General features: G+C 43.0%; 1 protein-coding gene across 1 annotated transcript; it reads left to right on the forward strand.

Moving 5' to 3' along the window:
• The first annotated feature begins 550 nt into the window (after nt 1–550).
• Nucleotides 551–7,824, forward strand: LOC132780499 (B-cell antigen receptor complex-associated protein alpha chain). The gene is made up of 4 exons (XM_060784215.2): nt 551–1,061; nt 2,868–2,986; nt 4,725–4,793; nt 7,351–7,824. The coding sequence occupies exons 1-4, from the start codon at nt 551–553 to the stop codon at nt 7,471–7,473; spliced, it is 822 nt and encodes a 273-aa protein (XP_060640198.2). The 3' UTR covers nt 7,474–7,824.
• The last annotated feature ends 16,108 nt before the right edge of the window (nt 7,825–23,932 follow it).

The raw sequence follows: 23,932 nt of genomic DNA on the forward strand, positions 1-23,932 counted from the left end.
CTATCTATCTATCCATCCATCCATGAATGTTTCTTTCTTTCTCCCTCTATCTATTCACCTGTGTCTTTCTCTATCCATCCATCCGTTCACCAATGTTTCTCTTTCTCCTGTGAATTCGCCTGTCTTTCTTTCTTTCTCTATCTATTCATGCACCAATATATTTCTTTCTTTCTCCCTCTATCTATTCACCTGTCTTTATCTATCTATCTCTCCATCCACTCACCAATACATTTCTCTTTTCTCTATCTATCCATCCATCCATTCATGAATGTTTCTTTCTTTCTCCCTCTATCTATTCACCTGTGTCTTTCTCTATCCATCCATCCATCCATCAGTTCACCAATGTTTCTCTTTCTCCTGTGAATTCGCCTGTCTCTTTCTTTCTTTCTTTCTTTCTTTCTCTATCTGATCATTTAATCCCTCCATTCCCCAATACGTGGGCATTAAGAGGGGCCGTGCAATAGGGATTAGAATGTGCCAAGACGAGTGTTTTTGTTTCAGGAATTCTACATATAGAATTATTGGAGACGGCCTTTAATTCCGATGGACAATGACAATAGAAGTTATTCTGTTGTTGTATTCTGCAGGTCTCCTTCATGGCCAACAGGCCACCGATGTGTATGAAGCTGTCTCGTCGACGGGGTGGCCCTCCAGGGGGGTGGAGTGGTCCTCTGAAGCTTCTGTTCAGAATGTCACCGTCGTCGATGCCGTGCTTCCGGCTGATCCGGCAGTGCCGCAGGGCCTTTCCCGCAACACGGTCTCCGTGGGGCCCGTCCCGGCCTCCCGCATCGTGCCAGATGGCTACTCCACCTCCCTGGAGTGCAGCTTTGAGCCTCCTCAGGCCAACGTCACCTGGGTGCGCTCCTGCTCACCGAATTGCAGCCACAGTTCTAATGCGGCCACCGGGGTCTGGAACCGAGAGGTGTCCGTGGACCGTAGAAAGGGAGTGTCACGGCTCTCCTTCCGCCCGGCGCTCAGGAACGACTCCGGGATGTATTACTGCTTCGTGGAGGCGCCGGGTGGCCGGGGACACTCCTGCGGGACGTACCTCTGGGTCCGGAGTGAGTGTGGGCTGGGAGGGAGGGATGGTGTAGCGAGGGAGGGAGACTATTTCTTTATTTAAGAAAAAAAACCTCTTTAATAAGGATTCAGTTTCTTCTTTTATATTAGCTGGGACTTTCTGTGTGCTGTTTAACCTTTGTACAGACAATGAGACACTCTTCTGTATAATGAAGTAACACAGTTTATTTATAACTTCTGGCTCCAACGCTTGCGGTTACATTTACACACACACACATATATATACAAAGGCTCTTCTCCAGTTACAAACAAATGACTCCTAGTTAAGAACAGGGCTAGACTGGATGGCCTTTGGGGGTCTCTTCCAAATCTAGGATACTATATTTATCTCTCTCTCTCTCACACACACACACACACACACACATACATACACAAAGGTTGTTCTCAAGTTATAAACAACTCATAGTTGGGAACACGGCTGGACTGGATGACCTTTGGGAGTCCCTTCCAAATCTAGGATACCATACCTATCTTGTGTATGTGTGTGTTTGTGTACACACACACACACACACACACACAAAGGTGTTCCCAAGTTACAAATATCTGACTTGCAAACAACTCATAGTTTAGAAAAGCTTGACTGGATGTCCTTTGGGGACACCTTCCCAATCTGTGATACTATATCAATCTCAGATAGATAGATAGATAGATAGATAGATAGATAGTTACACACACACGTACACAGGTTGTCCCTGAGTTACAAACATCTCACTTGCAAATGACTCACAAAGGCTATTTCTGAGTTACAAACATCCAAATTGTACATGACTCCTAGTGAAGAACAGGGCTGGACTGGGTGGCCTTTGGAGACCCCTTACAAATCTATGATACTATACATATACATATGAGATATATCTCATATAAATATACATATATATAGATATCCTGGGGGTGGTAACGACCAACAGGGAGCTCTGGCGTGGGCTGATCCATGAGGTCACAAAGAGTCAGACTGAACGAATGAACAACAACAACATATATCCAGGCCCTGAGTTACCAACGTCCGACTTGCAAACAACTCACAGTTAACAAGCTGGACTGGATGGCCTTTGGGTGTCACTTCCAAATTTATACTGTATCTATCTCGTACTATATATATCACACACACACACACACATATATATAATACAGACACATATACATATAGTACGCACATACATACGGGCCATCGGCAAGTTACAAACACCTGCCTCCTAGTTAAGAACAGGGCTGGACTGGACTGGATGGCCTTTGGGTGTCACTTCCAAATTTATGCTATGTCTATCTCATATATATTTATACACACACACACACACACACACACAGAGATATACATATATACACATACATAACAGACCATCCCCAAGTTACAAACAACTGACTCCTAGTTAAGAACAGGGCTGGACTGGACTGGATGGCCTTTGGGTGTCACTTCCAAATTTATGCTATGTCTATCTCATATATATTTATACACACACACACACACACACACAGATATACATATATACACATACATAACAGACCATCCCCAAGTTACAAACACCTGCCTCCTAGTTAAGAACAGGGCTGGACTGGACTGGATGGCCTTTGGGTGTCACTTCCAAATTTATGCTATGTCTATCTCATATATATTTATACACACACACACACACACACACAGATATACATATATACACATACATAACAGACCATCCCCAAGTTACAAACAACTGACTCCTAGTTAAGAACAGGGCTGGACTGGATGGCCTTTGGGGGGTCCCTGCCCAGGGATTGAACTCTTCTCTCTCTCTCTCTCTTCCTGCCTGGAGGGGTCCGTCCGGCCGCCTTCTTGAACATGAGTGAATCGGTCAAGAACCAGATCATCACGGCCGAAGCCTTCTTCCTCCTGGTCAGCGCCATCGGGCCCGGGCTTTTCCTCCTCTTCAGGGTGAGTTCTTCCCTTCCTTCCTTCCTTCCTTTCCATTCTTCCCTATGGCAAAACGTTGGGAGGAAGTGGCTTTTAATAAGTCATTTTGCATTAGCATTATAATCTACGGAACATTTGTTTATTTATTTGCAGTATTTATATCCTGACCTTCTCAGGGCGGATCACAATGCACACATACATGGCAAACATCCAATGCCATGAACACACAACATATATAGAGGCTATTTAACTTTCCAGCTTCATGAGGGTATGCTTTTTGAATTCCGACCACCGGGGGAGCTGTTGCTTCACCATCCACTTGTGACACCAATGGAGTACTTCCTCAGAGGTAGAGAAGGAACAAGAGAAAGAAGAAGGGAAAAAGGGGGGGAAGGAAGGAGGTATAGATGGAAGGAAGGAGAGAAGGAAAGAAGAAAAGGGGAGGAAGGAAGGAAAGAGGGAGCAAAGGAAGGAGGAAAAGAAGGAGAGAAAGAGGGAGGGAAGGAAAGAGAGAAGGAAGGATGGAAGCAAAAAGCAAAGGAGGAAAGGAAAGAGGTAGAGAAGGAACAAGAGCAAGATGAAGGGAAAAAAGGGGGGAAGGAAGGAGGTAGAGATGTAAGGAAGGAGAGAAGGAAAGAAGAAAAGGGAAGGAAGGAAGGAAAGAGGGAGCAAAGGAAGGAGGAAAAGGAGAGAAAGAGAGAGGGTAGGAAAAAAGGAAAGAGAGAAGGAAGGATGGAAGCAAAAAGCAAAGGAAGGAAAGAGGTAGAGAAGGAACAAGAGAAAGAATGAGGAAAAGAAAGGCGGGAAGGAAAGAAAGAGGTAAAGGAAGGAAGGAGAGAAGGAAAGAAGAAAAGGGGAGGAAGAAAGGAAAGAGGGAGCAAAGGAAGGAGGAAAAGAAGGAGAGAAGGAGGGAAGGAAGGAAAGAAGGAAAGAAGGAAGGATGGAAGCAAAAAGCTAAGGAAGGAAGGAAGGAAGGAAGGAAGAAGAAAAGGGAAGGAAGGAAGGAAGGAGGAAACAAAGGAAGGAAGAAAAGAAGAAGAGAAAGAGGGAGGGAAGGAAAGAGAGAAGGAAGGAAGAAGAGAAAGAGGGAGGGAAAGAAAAAGGGGAGAGGAAGGAAAGAGGTGGAGAAGGAAGAAAGGAGAGAAGGAAAGAAAAAAGGGGGGAAGGAAGGAGGTAGAGATGTAAGGAAGGAGAGAAGGAAAGAAGAAAAGGGAAGGAAGGAAGGAAAGAGGGAGCAAAGGAAGGAGGAAAAGGAGAGAAAGAGAGAGGGTAGGAAAAAAGGAAAGAGAGAAGGAAGGAAGGAGGTGGAGAAGGAAGAAAGAAGAGAAAGGAGGAGGGAAAGAAAAAGGGGAGAGGAAGGAAAGAGGTAGAGAAGGAAGGAAGGAGAGAAGGAAAGAACGGGAGGAAGAAAGGAAAGAGGGAGCAAAGGAAGGAGGGAAAGAAGGAGAAAGAGGGAGGGAAGGAAAGAGAGAAGGAAGGATGGAAGCAAAAAGCGAAGGAGGGAAAGAAAGAGGTAGAGAAGGAATAAGAGAAAGACAGAGGAAAAGAAAAGAGGGAAGGAAGGAAAGAGGTAGAGAAGGAAGGAAGGAAGGAAGGAAGGAAGGAAGGAAGGAAAGGGAGCAAAGGAAGGAGGGAAAGGCGAGAAAGAGGAGGGAAGATTGGCATCAGCAACGTGTGGCAGGTACAGCTAGTGTGTATATGTGTGTGTGTGTGTGTTTGTATGGGGATGTTGGTCTTATATTTCTGGTTTCCTTTGCAGAAGCGATGGGAAAGCGAGCGCCTCTCTCAAGCCAAGAAGAAACCCTACGAAGAGGAGAACCTCTACGAAGTAAGTGATGGGGAATCAAGAGGGCGGAATGTTTCCCCAGCCTTTGACCCTTTGGGTGACCCTTCTCTGGACATCTCTCTCTCCTGCGTGTCCATCTCCTTCTTGGGTGGCTTTGCCCAGAACTGGACACAGGGTGGTTATTATTATTATTATTATTATTATTATTATTATTATTCCAGGTGTAGTTTGATAAGTCACTGAGATGATAACCATATGATGCCAATCTCGTGTGTGTACCCCCCATTTGGGAAGGTCATTTAGCCCCAAAAGGGGAGCACAAAATTTGAATTACCGTATATACTTGAGTATAAGCCGACCCGAATATAAGCCGGGGCACCTAATTTTACCACACAAAACTGGGGAAACTTATTGACTCAAGAATAAGCCGAGGGTGGAAAATGCAGCCGCTACAGGTAAATTTCAACATAAAAATAGATACCAATAAAATTACATTAATTTAGGCATCGTTAGGTTAAATGTTTTTGAATATTTACATAAAACTGTAATTTAAGATAAGACTGTTCAGCTCTGATTAAATCATTATTCTAATCTTCCGTGTAAATGTGCCTATGTATCCTTCCAATAATAATAAAGTAAAATAATGATGATGATGATGATGATGAAATCCAGCATGTATACCTCATTTGCTGTGTCATGCTGTATTTTTGTGTCAGGGTAATAATAATAATAATAATAATAATAATAATAATAATAATAGAGTAAAATAATGGAAATATAATAACAGTAATAACAGAGTAAAATTATAAATGCATTGTCGAAGGCTTTCATGGCTGGAATCACTAGGTTCTTGTGGGTTTTTTCGGGCTATAGAGCCATGTTCTAGAGGCATTCTCTCCTGACGTTTCGCCTGCATCTATGGCAAGCATCCTCAGAGGGAGTGAGGTCTGTTGGAAGTAGGAAAAATGGGTTTATATATCTGTGGAATGACCAGGGTGGGGCAAGGAGCTCTTCTCTGCTGGAGCTAGGTGTGAATGTTTCAACTGACCACCTTCATTAGCATTTGAAGGCCTGGCTAAGCCTGGGAAAATCTGTTGCTGGGAGGTGTTAATCTGTCCCTGGTTGTTTCCTCTCTGTTGTTTTGCTGTAGTAATTTTAGAGTTTTTTAATACTGGTCGCCAGATTTTGTTCATTTTCATGGTCTCCTCCTTTCTGTTGAGATTGTCCACATGCTTCTTGTGGATTTCAATGGCTTCTCTGTGTAGTCTGACATGGTGGTTGTTGGTGTGGTCCAGCATTTCTGTGTTCTCCAATAATACTATGCTGTGTCCAGGCTGGTTCCTCAGGTGCTCTGCTATGGCTGACTTCTCTGGTTGAAGGAGTCTGCAGTGCCTTTCATGTTCCTTGATGCGTGTCTGGGCAATTCTACGTTTGGTGGTCCCTATGTATCCCATGCAGCTGTGGACAAGTCTACAGAGGGACCACCAAACGCAGCGTTGCCCAGACACGCATCAAGGAACATGGAAGGCACTGCAGACTACGTCAACCAGAGAAGTCAGCCATAGCAGAGCACCTGAGGAACCAGCCTGGACACAGCAGATTATTGGAGAACACAGAAATGCTGGACCACACCAACAACCACCACGTCAGACTACACAGAGAAGCCACTGAAATCCACAAGAAGCATGTGGACAATCTCAACAGAAAGGAAGAGACCATGAAAATGAACACAATCTGGCTACCAGTACTAAAAAAAACTCTAAAATTACAACAGCAAAACAACAAAGAGGAAACAACCAGGCACATCTTAACACCTTCCAGCAAGAGATTTTCCCAGGCTCAGGCAGGCCTTCAAATGCTAATGAAGGTGATCAGCTGAAACATTCACACCTAGCTCCAGCAGGGAAGAGCTCTTTGTCTCACCCCGGTCATTCCACAGATATATAAACCCATTTTTCCTACTTCCAACAGACCTCACTCCCTCTGAGGATGCTTGCCATAGATGCAGGCGAAACGTCAGGAGAGAATGCCTCTAGAACATGGCCATATAGCCCAAAAAACCCCCACAAGAACCTAATTATAAATGCAGTAGCAATAAAAAATAAAGTAAAATAATAAATGTAATAATAATAAAGAGTAAATAAATAATACTAATAATAAATAGAGTAAAATAATACATCTAATAAAATAATAATACTGTAATAATGTAATAATAATAATAATAAATATATTAAAATTATTCATGTAATAAAATGATACTAACAACAACAACCCCGTATATTCCGGCATATAAGACGACTGGGCGTATAAGACGACCCCCAAACTTTTCCAGTTAAAATATAGAGTTAAGACGACTCCCATGCATAAGACTACATCCACATATAAGACGACCCCTGACTTTTGAGAAGATTTTCTTGGGTTAAAAAGTAGTCTTATACGCCAGAATATACTGTAATAAATAACCTTGACTCGAGTATAAGCCAAGGGGAACTTTTTCAGCCTAAAAAGGGGGCTGATAAACTAGGCTTATACTCGAGTATATACAGTAATAGGGCATTTTTCAGATCCAAACAATGCGTCTCCTTTTCCTGCTTCTTAGGGGCTGAACCTGGACGACTGCTCCATGTACGAGGACATCTCCCGGGGGCTCCAGGCCACTTACCAGGACATTGGCAGTGTCAAGGTCATCGACCTCCAGCTGGAGAAACCCCAGAAGCCCTGAATTCTCTGGATTCTGATCCATTGGGAAGCCCTCTCTGCAGAGCATAGGGTTCCTCCCATTTTGCATGCATGCACGCATGCATATACGGACCCTTTTTTTTTGCAAAGGCTCGTTTCTGCAAAGAAGGACAACCGACGCAAATGCAATGCAGCAAAAAGCGCTTCCCTGGCATTCTGGTCTCTGCAAAAATATTCTGAATGGGACTCTCTTCTTTTCCTTTCATATTGACACCTTTCTGGTAATATATGAGCCATCCCCGAGTTGCAAATTGTTGCATCCCAGTTCAAGAAAAAAGACCATAAGATTAAATCCACCACTCTGGATTGTAGGAAAAGCAATCCTTGTTTATTGATGAAAAACTGGTTACAAAAGAAAGGTAAATGCAGAGTCAAAAAGCCACAGAAAAACACAGTAGTCAATAGGATCTCTGAACTTGAGCAAAACTTCAAAAGCCACAAAACAATAACCAGGAGTCTGTTAGCCTTTTACTAACCATGAACTTGGAAACTAGAAGCCTCTGGGATTACTGGCCATGGAACACAGGAATTCTGCCAAGGCCAGCCACAGTCCCCAATGTTGCTTGACCTAAAGAAGCACCCGGCAGGAACCCTCTTAAACCAAATAAGCTATTCTTAGAAACGCCCCTTGACTTTTCTGTCTGGGCCTCTTTCTGCTGTAAGCGCTGTGACCTTCGTAAAGACTGGGAAACATTTCTATCTCTGACTATCTGTTCTCTTCGGTCCTCATTAGAAACTCCAGGTGGGGCGATATCACGGCTAACTTCCAAAACATTCTCTTCCAGCTGTTGGGTTTCATTTTCATTCCCACTGACCTCCGCATCAACAACAAATTCCACACTGTCAGAGTCAGAGAGAGCTTGCTCAGTTGGAAAAACTATCAGAGAATCCTGTTCACACAGATCAGGATCAGGCTGAACCCCAACACAAATGCCCAGTTAAGAACAATTGGACTGGACTGGATGGCCTTTGAGGGTCAATTCCAAATCTATGATACTTTATCTATATATATAAAAATGCTCATGTCGTAATGAGTGGCTTAAAAACAAAAGAACCAATGAACGAAATCACACCAAATTTGGCAACAAAACATCTCACAACACAAGGAGTGAGTATCACTCACAACATTATGATTTTGTCATTTGGGAGTTGTAGTTGCTGGGATTTATATCTATATATATAAAAATGCTCTGGGCGTCATGAGTCCCTTAAAAACAAAAGAACCAATGAACGAAATCACACCAAATTTGGCAACAAAATGTCTCACAACACAAGGAGTGACCATCACTCAAAAAATTTTGATTTTGTCATTTGGGAGTTGTAGTTGCTGGGATTTATAGTTCACCTACAATCAAAGAGCATTCTGAACTCCATCAACGATGGAATTGAACCAAACTTGGCACACAGAACTCCCATGAGCAACAGAAAATACTGGAAGGGTTTTGGTGGGCATAGACCTTGAGTTTGGGAGTTGTAGTTCACCTACATCCAGAGAGCACTGTGGACTCAAACAATGATGGATCTGGACCAAATTTGGGACGAATATTCCATATGCCCAAATATGAACACAGATGGTGTTTGGGGGAAATAGACCTTGACATTTGGGGTTGTAGTTACTGGGATGTATAGTTCACCTACAATCAAAGAGCATTCTGAACCCCACCAACGTCAGAATTGGGCCAAACCTTCCACACAGAACCCCCATCTGGGCCACAGCAACACGTGGCAGGGGATGGCTAGTGATGTAATAAAACAATAATAGCAATAACGTAATGCGAATATAATAATATAATAATAATAGTCCATATGCCCAAATGTGAACACAGATAGAATTTAGGGGAAATAGACCTTGGCATTTGGGAGTTGTAGTTACTGGGATTTATAGTTCACCTACAATCAAAGACTATTTTGCATGAACCCCACCAATGACAGAATTGGGGCCAACTTCCCACACAGAACCCCCCTGACCAACAGAAAATACTTAAGGCCACCCAATCCAACTCCCTTCATCAGAGCAAGAAAACACAATCAAAGTCCTCCTGACAAAGAGCCATCCAGCCATAGATAGATAGATAGATAGAGAGAGAGAGGGAGATAGGGAGTTTTAGTTGCTGGGATTTATAGTTCACCTACAATCAAATAACATGATAGAATTGAACCAACCAGGGCATACAGGACTTCCATGACCAACAGAAAACAGTAGAAGGGTTTGGTGAGCACTGACCTTGAGTTTGGGAGTTGTAGTTCCCCTACATCCAGAGACTACCATGAACTCAAACAATGATGGATCTCGACCAAACTTGGCACGGATATTCCATATACCCAAATAGGAACACAGATGGTGTTTGGGGGAAATAGACCTTGGCATTTGGGAGTTGTAGTTACTGGGATTTGTAGTTCACCTACAATCAAAGAGCATTCTGAACCCCACCAACGACAGAATCAGGGCAAACTTCCTACACAGAACCCCCATGACCAACAGAAAATACTTAAGGCCATCCAATCCAACTCCCTTCACCAGGGCAAGAAAACGTAATCAAAACCTTCCTGACAGAGAGCCATCCAGACATAGATATAGATAGATAGATAGATATGATTCACACACACACAGATAAAGTATTATAGATTTGAAAGGGACTCCTAAAGATGGACAATGATATGTTGCATGTTCCAGAGTAGGCAAACCAGACAATCTCTACGTCAACACTGTCAAAGAAACATCAAGAAATACTGTTTACCCACAAGCATAAAGACATTACAGCACTTTCTAATTACTTTATTTTCCATATCATCAGACTGGGCCACAGCAACGCGTGGCAGGGGACCGCTAGTCTATTATATATATACACTAGCTTGGGGACCCGGCGTTGCCCGGGTTATTAGAGAAAGTGGGTAATGGCAGTTCTGTATGCCAAGTTTGGACTTTATTGGTCTTTGGATAATGGCTGTATTATTTTCAGGAAGTGAGTGAAGGTACCTGAAGTCCCATCATCCATGGGCCATCCTCCTACAAACAGCAGCAGGATATAGAGTGGGTCATGGGGGCTCTGTGTGCCAAGTTTGGTCTTTATCAGTCATTAGATGAGGGTGGCAGTGGTGTCAGTAAGTGAGTGAAGGTACTGCAAGTCCCATCATCCATTGTCAAATTCTTCCAAACCGCACCAGGATGTAGAGTGGGTCATGCTGGGTCTCTGTGTAAATTGTGGTCCTGATCCATCATTGTTGGCAGTTGTAATGGTCTTAGGAAGGGAGTGCAGGTATTGCAAGTCCCATCGTCCATGGTGCACCCTCCTTCAAACTGCACCTGGATGTAGAGTGCGTCATGGAGACTCAGTGTGCCAAGTTTGGTCTTTATCGGTAATTGGATGAGCGTTGCAGTGGTCTCAGGAATTGCGCAAAAGTACTGCAAGTCCCATAATCCATGGTCTATCCCCAGCCAAACACACACCAGGAGGTAAAGTGGGTCATGAGAGGTCTATGTGGCAAGTTCGGTCCTGATCAGACATTGGATGAGGTTAACAGCGGTCTCAGAATGTGAGTGATGGTACTGTAAGTCCCATCATCCAAAGTCGATCCTCCTTCAAACTGCAGCAGGATGCAGAGTGGGTCATGGGGGCTCTGTGTGCCAAGTTTGATCTTGATCAGACATTAGATGAGGGTTGCACCTGTCTTGGGAAGGGAGTGGTGGTACTTCAAGTCCCATCATCCATGGTCTGTCCTCTTCAAAAGTGCACCAGGATGTAGAGTGGGTCATGGGGACTCTGTGTGCCAAGTTTGGTCTTGATCAGTCATTGGCAAGGATCTCAGTGGTCTCAGGAAGTGAGTGAAGTGACTGCAAGTCCCATCATCCATTTTCAAATTCTTCCAAACCGCACCAGGATGTAGAGTGGATTATGCGGGCTCTCTGTGTAAATTGTGGTCCTGATCCATCATTGTTGGCAGTTATAATGGTCTTAGGAAGGGAGTGCTGGTATTGCAAGTCCCATCGTCCATGGTGCATCCTCCTTCAAACTGCACCTGAATGTAGAGTGCGTCATGGAGACTCAGTGTGCCAAGTTTGGTATTTTTTGGTAATTGGATGAGGGTTGCAGTGGTCTGAAGAATGAGCAATGATACTGCAAGTCCCATAATCCACGGTCCATCCCCAGCCAAACCACACCAGGACGTAAAGTGGGCCATGAGAGGTCTCTGTGCGAAGTTTGGTCCTGATCAGTCATTGGATAAGGTTAACAGCGGTCTCAGAATGTGAGTGGTGGTACTGCAAGTCCCATCATCCATGGTTCATCCTCCTCCAAACTGCAGTAGGATGTAGAGTGGGTGATGGGGGCTCTGTGTGCCTATTTGGTCTGTATTGGGAGTGTTCTGACTCAGCCCCCGGCCTTTCCTTTCCTCTCTTTCTCATCTCGGAATGTTGGATTTGAGGCTGGCCAATCAGAGACCATATGCAAATTTCCTTCCGTCATGCCCCGTTTCTGCCATGAACCCTCTTCTCCACCAGGGGCTCCTATTGAAGCTGGCCAATCAGAGACCATATGCAAATAGCTCCAAAGCGGCAGCCAATCAGAATCTTGGAACTTTCAGGCTAGCCAATCGGAAAGCTGCCACAAACACGTCCGCCCTCCACACTTCCGCCCTCCGCACTTCCGCCCTTCGCATACAAACACTCTTCTTTATTATATACTAGCTTGGGGACCCGGCGTTGCTCGGGTTATTAGAGAAAGTGGGTAATGGTGGTTCTGTATGCCAAGTTTGGTCTTTATTGGTCTTTGGATAACGGCTGCATTATTTTCAGGAAGTGAGTGAAGGTACTTGAAGTCCCATCATCCATGGCCCATCCTCCTACAAACAGCAGCAGGATATAGAGTGGGTCATGGGGGCTCTGTGTGCCAAGTTTGGTCTTTATCAGTCATTAGATGAGGGCGGCAGTGATGTCAGTAAGTGAGTGAAGGTAGTGCAAGTCCCATCATCCAAAGTCCATCCCCTTTCAAACTGCAGCAGGATGTAGAGTGGATCATGGGGGCTCTGTGTGCCAAGTTTGGTCTTGATTGGTCATTAGAAGAGGGTTGTAGCAATCTTCGGAAGGGAGTGGAGGTACTTGAAGTCCCATCATCCATGGTCTGTCCTCCTCCAAACTGCACCAGGATGTAGAGGGGGTCATTGGAGCTCCATGTTCCAAGTTTAGTCTTGATTAGTCATTGGCGAGGGTCTCAGTGGTCTCAGGAAGTGAGCAAAGGTACTGCAAGTCCCATCATCCATCTCCAAATTTTTCCAAACAACACCAGGACTTAAAGTGGGTCATGAGAGGTCGATGTGCCAAGTTTGGTCTTGATCCGTCATTGGATGAGGTTTGCAGAGGTCTCAGAATGTGAGTGAAAGTACTGGAAGTTCCATCATCCATGGTCCACCCTTCTCCAAAACTGCAGCAGGATGTAGAGTGAGTCATGGGAGCTCTGTGTGCCAACTTTGGTCTTGATTGGTCATTAGATGAGTTTTGCAGCAGTCCTGGGGAGTGGAGGTACTTGAAGTCCCATCATCCATGGTCTGTCATCCTCCAAACTGCTCCAGGATGTAGAGTGGGTCATTGAAGCTCCATGTGCCAAGTGCAGTCTTGATTAGTCATTGGCAAGGGTCTCAGTGGTCTCAGGAAGTGAGTGAAGTGACTGCAAGTCCCATCATCCATTGTCAAATTCTTCCAAACCGCACCAGGATGTAGAGTGGGTCATGCTGGGTCTCTGTGTAAATTGTGGTCCTGATCCATCATCGTTGGCAGTTGTAATGGTCTTAGGAAGGGAGTGTAGGTATTGCAGGTCCCATCGTCCATGGTGCATCCTCCTTCAAACTGCACCTGGATGTAGAGTGCGTCATGGAGACTCAGTGTGCCAAGTTTGGTATTTATTGGTAATTGGATGAGGGTTGCAGTGGTCTGAAGAATTGAGCAATGGTACTGCAAGTCCCATAATCCACGGTCCATCCCCGGCCAAACCACACCGGGACGTAAAGTGGGTCATGAGAGGTCTATGAGCGAAGTTTGATCCTGATCAGTCATTGGATAAGGTTAACAGCGGTCTCAGAATGTGAGTGGTGGTACTGCAAGTCCCATCATCCATGGTTCATACTGCTCCAAACTGCAGTAAGATGTTGAGTGGGTGATGGGGGCTCTGTGTGCCTATTTCGGTCTGTATTGGTAGTGTTCTGACCCAGCCCCCGGCCTTTCTTTTCCTCTCTTTGTCATCTCGGAATGTTGGATTTGAGGCTGGCCAATCAGAGAGCATATGCAAATTTCCTTCTGTCATGCCCTGTTTCTGCCATGAACCCTCTTCTCCACCAGGGGCTCCTATTGAAGCTGGCCAATCAGAGACCATATGCAAATAGCACCACAGTGGCAGCCAATCAGAACGCTGCCACATATCCCTCCGCCCTACGTCCGCCGCACTTCTGTCCGTCGCATACAAACACTCTTCTTTATTATATACTAGCTTGGGGACCCGGCGTTGCCCGGGTTATTAGAGAAAGTGGGTAATGGCAGTTCTGTATGCCAAGTTTGGACTTTATTGGTCTTTGGATAATGGCTGTATTATTTTCAGGAAGTGAGTGAAGGTACCTGAAGTCCCATCATCCATGGGCCATCCTCCTACAAACAGCAGCAGGATATAGAGTGGGTCATGGGGGCTCTGTGTGCCAAGTTTGGTCTTTATCAGTCATTAGATGAGGGTGGCAGTGGTGTCAGTAAGTGAGTGAAGGTACTGCAAGTCCCATCATCCATTGTCAAATTCTTCCAAACCGCACCAGGATGTAGAGTGGGTCATGCTGGGTCTCTGTGTAAATTGTGGTCCTGATCCATCATTGTTGGCAGTTGTAATGGTCTTAGGAAGGGAGTGCAGGTATTGCAAGTCCCATCGTCCATGGTGCACCCTCCTTCAAACTGCACCTGGATGTAGAGTGCGTCATGGAGACTCAGTGTGCCAAGTTTGGTCTTTATCGGTAATTGGATGAGCGTTGCAGTGGTCTCAGGAATTGCGCAAAAGTACTGCAAGTCCCATAATCCATGGTCTATCCCCAGCCAAACACACACCAGGAGGTAAAGTGGGTCATGAGAGGTCTATGTGGCAAGTTCGGTCCTGATCAGACATTGGATGAGGTTAACAGCGGTCTCAGAATGTGAGTGATGGTACTGTAAGTCCCATCATCCAAAGTCGATCCTCCTTCAAACTGCAGCAGGATGCAGAGTGGGTCATGGGGGCTCTGTGTGCCAAGTTTGATCTTGATCAGACATTAGATGAGGGTTGCACCTGTCTTGGGAAGGGAGTGGTGGTACTTCAAGTCCCATCATCCATGGTCTGTCCTCTTCAAAAGTGCACCAGGATGTAGAGTGGGTCATGGGGACTCTGTGTGCCAAGTTTGGTCTTGATCAGTCATTGGCAAGGATCTCAGTGGTCTCAGGAAGTGAGTGAAGTGACTGCAAGTCCCATCATCCATTTTCAAATTCTTCCAAACCGCACCAGGATGTAGAGTGGATTATGCGGGCTCTCTGTGTAAATTGTGGTCCTGATCCATCATTGTTGGCAGTTATAATGGTCTTAGGAAGGGAGTGCTGGTATTGCAAGTCCCATCGTCCATGGTGCATCCTCCTTCAAACTGCACCTGAATGTAGAGTGCGTCATGGAGACTCAGTGTGCCAAGTTTGGTATTTTTTGGTAATTGGATGAGGGTTGCAGTGGTCTGAAGAATGAGCAATGATACTGCAAGTCCCATAATCCACGGTCCATCCCCAGCCAAACCACACCAGGACGTAAAGTGGGCCATGAGAGGTCTCTGTGCGAAGTTTGGTCCTGATCAGTCATTGGATAAGGTTAACAGCGGTCTCAGAATGTGAGTGGTGGTACTGCAAGTCCCATCATCCATGGTTCATCCTCCTCCAAACTGCAGTAGGATGTAGAGTGGGTGATGGGGGCTCTGTGTGCCTATTTGGTCTGTATTGGGAGTGTTCTGACTCAGCCCCCGGCCTTTCCTTTCCTCTCTTTCTCATCTCGGAATGTTGGATTTGAGGCTGGCCAATCAGAGACCATATGCAAATTTCCTTCCGTCATGCCCCGTTTCTGCCATGAACCCTCTTCTCCACCAGGGGCTCCTATTGAAGCTGGCCAATCAGAGACCATATGCAAATAGCTCCAAAGCGGCAGCCAATCAGAATCTTGGAACTTTCAGGCTAGCCAATCGGAAAGCTGCCACAAACACGTCCGCCCTCCACACTTCCGCCCTCCGCACTTCCGCCCTTCGCATACAAACACTCTTCTTTATTATATACTAGCTTGGGGACCCGGCGTTGCTCGGGTTATTAGAGAAAGTGGGTAATGGTGGTTCTGTATGCCAAGTTTGGTCTTTATTGGTCTTTGGATAACGGCTGCATTATTTTCAGGAAGTGAGTGAAGGTACTTGAAGTCCCATCATCCATGGCCCATCCTCCTACAAACAGCAGCAGGATATAGAGTGGGTCATGGGGGCTCTGTGTGCCAAGTTTGGTCTTTATCAGTCATTAGATGAGGGCGGCAGTGATGTCAGTAAGTGAGTGAAGGTAGTGCAAGTCCCATCATCCAAAGTCCATCCCCTTTCAAACTGCAGCAGGATGTAGAGTGGATCATGGGGGCTCTGTGTGCCAAGTTTGGTCTTGATTGGTCATTAGAAGAGGGTTGTAGCAATCTTCGGAAGGGAGTGGAGGTACTTGAAGTCCCATCATCCATGGTCTGTCCTCCTCCAAACTGCACCAGGATGTAGAGGGGGTCATTGGAGCTCCATGTTCCAAGTTTAGTCTTGATTAGTCATTGGCGAGGGTCTCAGTGGTCTCAGGAAGTGAGCAAAGGTACTGCAAGTCCCATCATCCATCTCCAAATTTTTCCAAACAACACCAGGACTTAAAGTGGGTCATGAGAGGTCGATGTGCCAAGTTTGGTCTTGATCCGTCATTGGATGAGGTTTGCAGAGGTCTCAGAATGTGAGTGAAAGTACTGGAAGTTCCATCATCCATGGTCCACCCTTCTCCAAAACTGCAGCAGGATGTAGAGTGAGTCATGGGAGCTCTGTGTGCCAACTTTGGTCTTGATTGGTCATTAGATGAGTTTTGCAGCAGTCCTGGGGAGTGGAGGTACTTGAAGTCCCATCATCCATGGTCTGTCATCCTCCAAACTGCTCCAGGATGTAGAGTGGGTCATTGAAGCTCCATGTGCCAAGTGCAGTCTTGATTAGTCATTGGCAAGGGTCTCAGTGGTCTCAGGAAGTGAGTGAAGTGACTGCAAGTCCCATCATCCATTGTCAAATTCTTCCAAACCGCACCAGGATGTAGAGTGGGTCATGCTGGGTCTCTGTGTAAATTGTGGTCCTGATCCATCATCGTTGGCAGTTGTAATGGTCTTAGGAAGGGAGTGTAGGTATTGCAGGTCCCATCGTCCATGGTGCATCCTCCTTCAAACTGCACCTGGATGTAGAGTGCGTCATGGAGACTCAGTGTGCCAAGTTTGGTATTTATTGGTAATTGGATGAGGGTTGCAGTGGTCTGAAGAATTGAGCAATGGTACTGCAAGTCCCATAATCCACGGTCCATCCCCGGCCAAACCACACCGGGACGTAAAGTGGGTCATGAGAGGTCTATGAGCGAAGTTTGATCCTGATCAGTCATTGGATAAGGTTAACAGCGGTCTCAGAATGTGAGTGGTGGTACTGCAAGTCCCATCATCCATGGTTCATACTGCTCCAAACTGCAGTAAGATGTTGAGTGGGTGATGGGGGCTCTGTGTGCCTATTTCGGTCTGTATTGGTAGTGTTCTGACCCAGCCCCCGGCCTTTCTTTTCCTCTCTTTGTCATCTCGGAATGTTGGATTTGAGGCTGGCCAATCAGAGAGCATATGCAAATTTCCTTCTGTCATGCCCTGTTTCTGCCATGAACCCTCTTCTCCACCAGGGGCTCCTATTGAAGCTGGCCAATCAGAGACCATATGCAAATAGCACCACAGTGGCAGCCAATCAGAACGCTGCCACATATCCCTCCGCCCTACGTCCGCCGCACTTCTGTCCGTCGCATACAAACACTCTTCTTTATTATATATATAGATATAGATATAGATACACACACAGGCTGTGCCCAAGTTGCAAACACAACTTGCAATCAACTCACAGTTAAGAACAATGGGGCTGGACTAGATGGCCTTTGACAGTCTCCTCTGAAGCCATGATACTATATCTATCATTATAGGTATAGTCTCATGGCTTTGGAAGGGACTGACTCATATAAATATACATATATACACATACAGGCCCTGAGTTACCAACATCCAACTTGCAAACGACTCACAGTTAAGAACAAGCTGGACTGGATGGCCCTTGGGTGTCAATTCCAAATCTATATTATATGTATAGGATTCTATAGATCTATTTTGTGTGTGTGTAATGATATTGCAATGTGTCTTCTATATACCTATGTATATAATAAATAATAAAAATAAAAATATCTGTGCATCTGTCTTTTGGAGAGGGGATTGGCCTGGGTTGATGGGTGTTGTAGTCCCTTCCCACCCAAAGGGCATTGTGAACCCCATCGATGATGGACCCTGGTACATACATGTGCGTGCGCGTGTGTATGTATGTATATGTACTTGTGTATATATACTGTATATACTCAAGTATAAGCCGACCTGAATATAAGCCGAGGCACTTAATTTTACCACAAAAAAACTGGGAAAATGTATTGACTCGAGTATAAGCCGAGGGCGAGAAATGCAGCAGCTACTGGTAAGTTTCAAAATAGATATAGATACTAAGAAAATTACATTAATTGGGGCATCAGTAGAGTAAATATTCAAAAATATTTAAATAAAATTGTAATGTAAGATAAAGCTGACCAACTCTGATTAAACCATTATTCTAACCTTCTTCAATGTAAATGTGCTTACGTATCCTTCCAATAATGATAAAGGGAGTAAAATAATACATGTAATTAAAAGAATAATAGAGTAAAACAATAAATGTAATAATAACAGTAATAATAGAGTAAAATAATGAATGTAATAATAACAATAATAGAGTAAAATAATAAATAATAATAAAGAGTAAAATAATAAATGTAATAATAACAATAAATAGAGTAAAATAATAAATGTAATAATAACAATAATAGAGTAAAATAATAAATGTAATAAAAAGAAAAATACAGTAAAATAATGGAAATGTAATAAGAGAGTAAAACAATAAATGTAATAATAACAATAAATAGAGTAAAATAATAAATGTTATAATAACAATAATAGAGTAAAATAATAAATGTTATAATAACAATAATAGAGTAAAATAATAAATGTAATAACAAAGAGTAAAATAATAAATGTAATGAAAAGAATAATAGAGTAAAATAATAAATTTTATAATAACAATAAAGAGTAAAATAATAATGTAATAACAATAAAGAGTAAAATAATAAATGTAATAACAATAATAGTGTAAAATAATAAATGTTATAATAACAATAAAGAGTAAAATAATAAATGTATTAAAAAGAATAATAGAGTAAAATAATGGAAATGTAATAACAGTAATAAGAGAGTAAAATAATACATGTAATAATAACAATAAATAGAGTAAAATAATAAATGTAATAACAAAGAGTAAAATAATAAATGTAATGAAAAGAATAATAGAGTAAAATAATAAATGTTATAATAACAATAAAGAGTAAAATAATAAATGTAATAACAATAATAGTGTAAAATAATAAATGTTATAATAACAATAATAGAGTAAAATAATAAATGTATTAAAAAGAAAAATACAGTAAAATAATGGAAATGTAATAAGAGAGTAAAACAATAAATGTAATAATAACAATAAATAGAGTAAAATAATAAATGTAATAATAACAATAATAGAGTAAAATAATAAATGTAATAACAAAGAGTAAAATAATAAATGTAATGAAAAGAATAATAGAGTAAAATAATAAATGTTATAATAACAATAAAGAGTAAAATAATAATGTAATAACAATAAAGAGTAAAATAATAAATGTAATAACAATAATAGTGTAAAATAATAAATGTTATAATAACAATAAAGAGTAAAATAATAAATGTAATAAAAAGAAAAATACAGTAAAATAATGGAAATGTAATAACAGTAATAAGAGAGTAAAATAATACATGTAATAATAACAATAAATAGAGTAAAATAATAAATGTAATGAAAAGAATAGAGTAAAATAATAAATGTTATAATAACAATAGAGTAAAATAATAAATGTAATAATAATAATAGAGTAAAATAATAAATGTTATAATAATAATAAAGAGTAAAATAATAAATGTAATAATAATAATAGAGTAAAATAATAAATGCAATAAAAATAATACTAATAACAGAGTAAAATAGTAAATTACATTGACTCGAGTATAAGCTGAAGGGAGATTTTTCAGCCTAAAAAAGGGGCTGAAAAACTAGGCTTAAACTCAAGTATATACAGTGTGTGTATATATATATATATATATAATATATATATACACACACACACATATACTCCGTATATATATTCATTATGACTGACTTTAAATACTGATGGGATTTTGGAGGAATTTACCCAGCATGATGGGACTTGTAGTTCACCCAGGTCCTTATGCATTTCCTAATGGGAGCCTTCGAGACAACAAAAACCAATATTATTATGTTTGGGGAAAGCTTTGGCTTCTATATTTTGGGATATAAATACACTGGATGATGATGATAGTGGTGGTGTTTCTTGGGGAGGGATTTGTTTGGCTTCTGTATTTTGGAATATAAATAGAGTAATATTTATTTATTTTTATGTCAGAAGCAAATTGTGAATTATAATACATAAAAAACCACAAAGTAAGTTTTAAAAATTGGCATGATGCTAAATGTCCTTTGACCAGAAGCTGGCCACTTGGAGTGCCTAAGGTGTGGCTGTGAGGTCCTCCCTTGTTATTTATTTGTCGTGTCAGAGCAACCAGTCCATTATATTACATGTCTAACACAACAAAGCAAACAAACAGACAAATACAAAATTTGTGAGTTTGGTAGTTGATTAAATGTTCTTTGACCAGTATCTGGCCACTTGGAGTGTTTCTGGTGTTGCCGCAAGGAGGTCCTCCATTGTGCATCATGTGGCAGGGCTCAGGGTGCATTGCAGCAGGTGGTCAGTGGTTGGCTCTTTTTCTCCGCACTCGCATGTCAAGGATTCCACTTTGTGGCACCATTTCTTGAGGGTGGCTCTGCATCTCGTGGTGCCAGAGCGCAGTCTATTGAGCGCCTTCCAAGTCGCCCAGTCTCTGTGTGCCCAGGTGGGAGTCTCTCATTGGGGATCAGCCATTGGTTGAGGTGCTGGGTTTGAGCCTGCCACTTTTGGACTCTTGCTTGCTGAGGTGTCCCAGCGAGTGTCTCTGTATATCTTAAAAAACTATGTCTTGATTTAAGTCATTCACGTGCTGGCTGATACCCAAACAGGGGATGACCTGGAGATGATAAATATTAATAATATAATAATACAATTAATATTAACTATATATTACACGCACACAATTGTTGTATTATTACTAATTATTACTTTATTATTATAATTGTATTATTATATTATTAATATTTATTATTATAATTGTATTATTATATAAATATTAATAATATAATAATACAATTATAACAATATAATAAATATTAATAATATAATAAAATTATAATAAAGTAATAATTGGTAATAATAGAACAATTTTGTGTGTGTAATATTGTTAATATTAATAATACAATTATAATAATATAATAAATATTAATAATATAATAAAACAATTATAATAAAGTAATAATTAGTAATAATACAATTGTGTGCGTGTAATATTGTTAATATTAATAATACAATTATAATAATAAAGTAATAATTAGTAATAATACAACAATTTTGTGTGTGTAATATTGTTAATATTAATAATACAATTATAATAATATAATAAATATTAATAATATAATAATGTTGTTGTTCATTCGTTCAGTCGTCTCCGACTCTTCGTGACCTCATGGACCAGCCCACGCCAGAGCTCCCTGTCGGCCGTCACCACCCCCAGGGTCTCCTTCAAGGTCAGTCCAGTCACTTCAAGGATGCCATCCATCCATCTTGCCCTTGGTCGGCCCCTCTTCCTTTTGCCTTCCACTTTCCCCAGCATCATTCCCTTCTCTAGGCTTTGCTGTCTCCTCATGATGTGGCATTCAAAGGACTTCAGCTTTGTCTCTAGTCTCCTTCCCTCCAGTGAGCAGTCGGGCTTTATTTCCTGGAGGAGGGACTGGTTGGATCTTCTCGCAGTCCAAGGCACTCTCAGCACTTTCCTCCAACACCACAGCTCAAAAGCCTCTCTCTTCCTTGGCTCAGCCTTCCCTAAGATCCAGCTCTCACCTCCGTAGGTGACTACTACAGGGAAGACCATGGCTTGGACTAGGCAATGGATCTTGGTTGCCAGTCTGATATCTCTACTCGTCACTCTTTGATCGAGACTGGACCTTGCTCTCCTCCCAGGAAGGAAGTGTCTCCTGATTTCCTGGCCACAGTCTGCATCTGCAGTCATCTTTGCACCTAGAAATACAAAGTCTGTCACGGCCTCCACATTTTCTCCCTCTATTTTCCAGTTGTCAATCATTCTTGTTGCCATCATCTTGGTTTTTTTGATGTTTAGCTGCAACCCGGCTTTTGCGCTTTCTTCATTCACCTTGATTAGAAGGCCCCTCAGCTCCTCCTCGCTTTCGGCCATCAGAGTGGTGTCATCTGCATATCTGAGGTTGTTAATGTTCCTTCCAGCAATTTCCACCCCAGCTTTGCATTCCTCAATCCCCGCACATCCTCGCATGATGTGTTCTGCATACAAGTTAAAAAGGTTGGGTGAGAGGATGCAGCCTTGCCGGACGCCTTTCCCAATCTTGAACCAGTCTGTTGTTCCGTGGTCAGTTCTGACTGTGGCTCCTTGGTCCTTGTACAGATTCCTCAGGAGAGAGGGGAGGGGGCTTGGGATGCCCATCCCACCAAGAACCAAGAATAATATAATAATACAATTATAATAAAGTAATAATTAGTAATAATACAACAATTGTGTGCGTGTAATATAGTTGATTTATTAATAATACAATAATAATAATATAACGGAACGTCCCCTCTCAAGTAACCGAGCTAAACCAGCTCCTTGGTTCACTGAGGAGCTGGCAGCGATGAAGCGAAGGAAGAGGGAACTAGAGAGCGTGTGGCGCTCGGACCCAAGCGAGCCAAACCGAGCACGGTTTGTGTCCTTTCTAAGGGCATATGCCACGGCAATAAAACTTTCTTTGCGGCCACTATTGCGTCTGCAAAAAACAGTCCGGCGGAGCTGTTTCGGATTGTCAGAGGTCTTTTAACTCCCCCTACCTCAGGTGGGAGCCCTGACAATTCGGCCACGCGCTGTGAAGCATTTGCTCGGTTCTTTGCAGACAAAGTCGCTTTGATCCGTTCTGGGCTGGACACCACATTAAATGCAGTCTCTGTGGATGTGACACAAGCACCTGCTTGTCCTATTTTGATGGATTCTTTTCAGCTTGTGAAGCCCGAGGATGTGGACAAGATACTTGGAGGAATGAGACCCACCACGTCCATCCTAGACCCCTGCCCATCCTGGCTTCTGAGAGAGGCCAGAGGGGGATTGGCTGAGTGGGTAACGGTGGTGGTTAATGCCTCCCTTCGGGAAGGCAAGATTCCAGCGAGCCTAAAACAGGCTATTATAAAGCCGCTGTTGAAGAAACCATCACTGGACCCCACTAAATTGGACAACTTTCGGCCTGTTTCCAATCTTCCCTTTTTGGGCAAAGTCATGGAAAGCGTGGTGGCCTCACAACTCCAGGTATTCTTGAGAGACACGGATTATCTGGATCCGGCACAGTCTGGTTTCAGACCGGGACATGGTACCGAGACGGTCTTGGTCGCCTTAGTGGATGATCTGCGCCGGGAGCTAGACGGGGAGTGTGTCCCTGTTGGTGCTCCTGGACCTCTCAGCGGCCTTCGATACCGTCGACCACGGTATCCTTCTGGGGCGCCTCGCGGAAATGGGTCTTGGGGGCACTGCTCTGCAGTGGCTCCAGTCATTTCTGGAGGGCCGCACCCAGAAGGTGTTATTGGGGGACTCCTGTTCAACACCACAGCCTTTGACCTGTGGGGTTCCACAGGGCTCTATACTGTCTCCCATGCTGTTTAATATCTACATGAAGCCGCTGGGTGAGATCATCCGGAGTTTCGGGGTGCGGTGTCATCTGTACGCAGATGATGTCCAGCTCTGTCCCTCCTTCCCACCTGCTACTAAGGAGGCTGTCGAAGTCCTGAACCGGTGCCTGGCCGCTGTAACGGTCTGGATGAGGGCGAACAAACTGAAATTAAATCCAGACAAGACAGA

The sequence above is a fragment of the Anolis sagrei genome, chromosome X (genome assembly GCF_037176765.1).
Source record: "Anolis sagrei isolate rAnoSag1 chromosome X, rAnoSag1.mat, whole genome shotgun sequence".
Taxonomy (NCBI): domain Eukaryota; kingdom Metazoa; phylum Chordata; class Lepidosauria; order Squamata; family Dactyloidae; genus Anolis; species Anolis sagrei.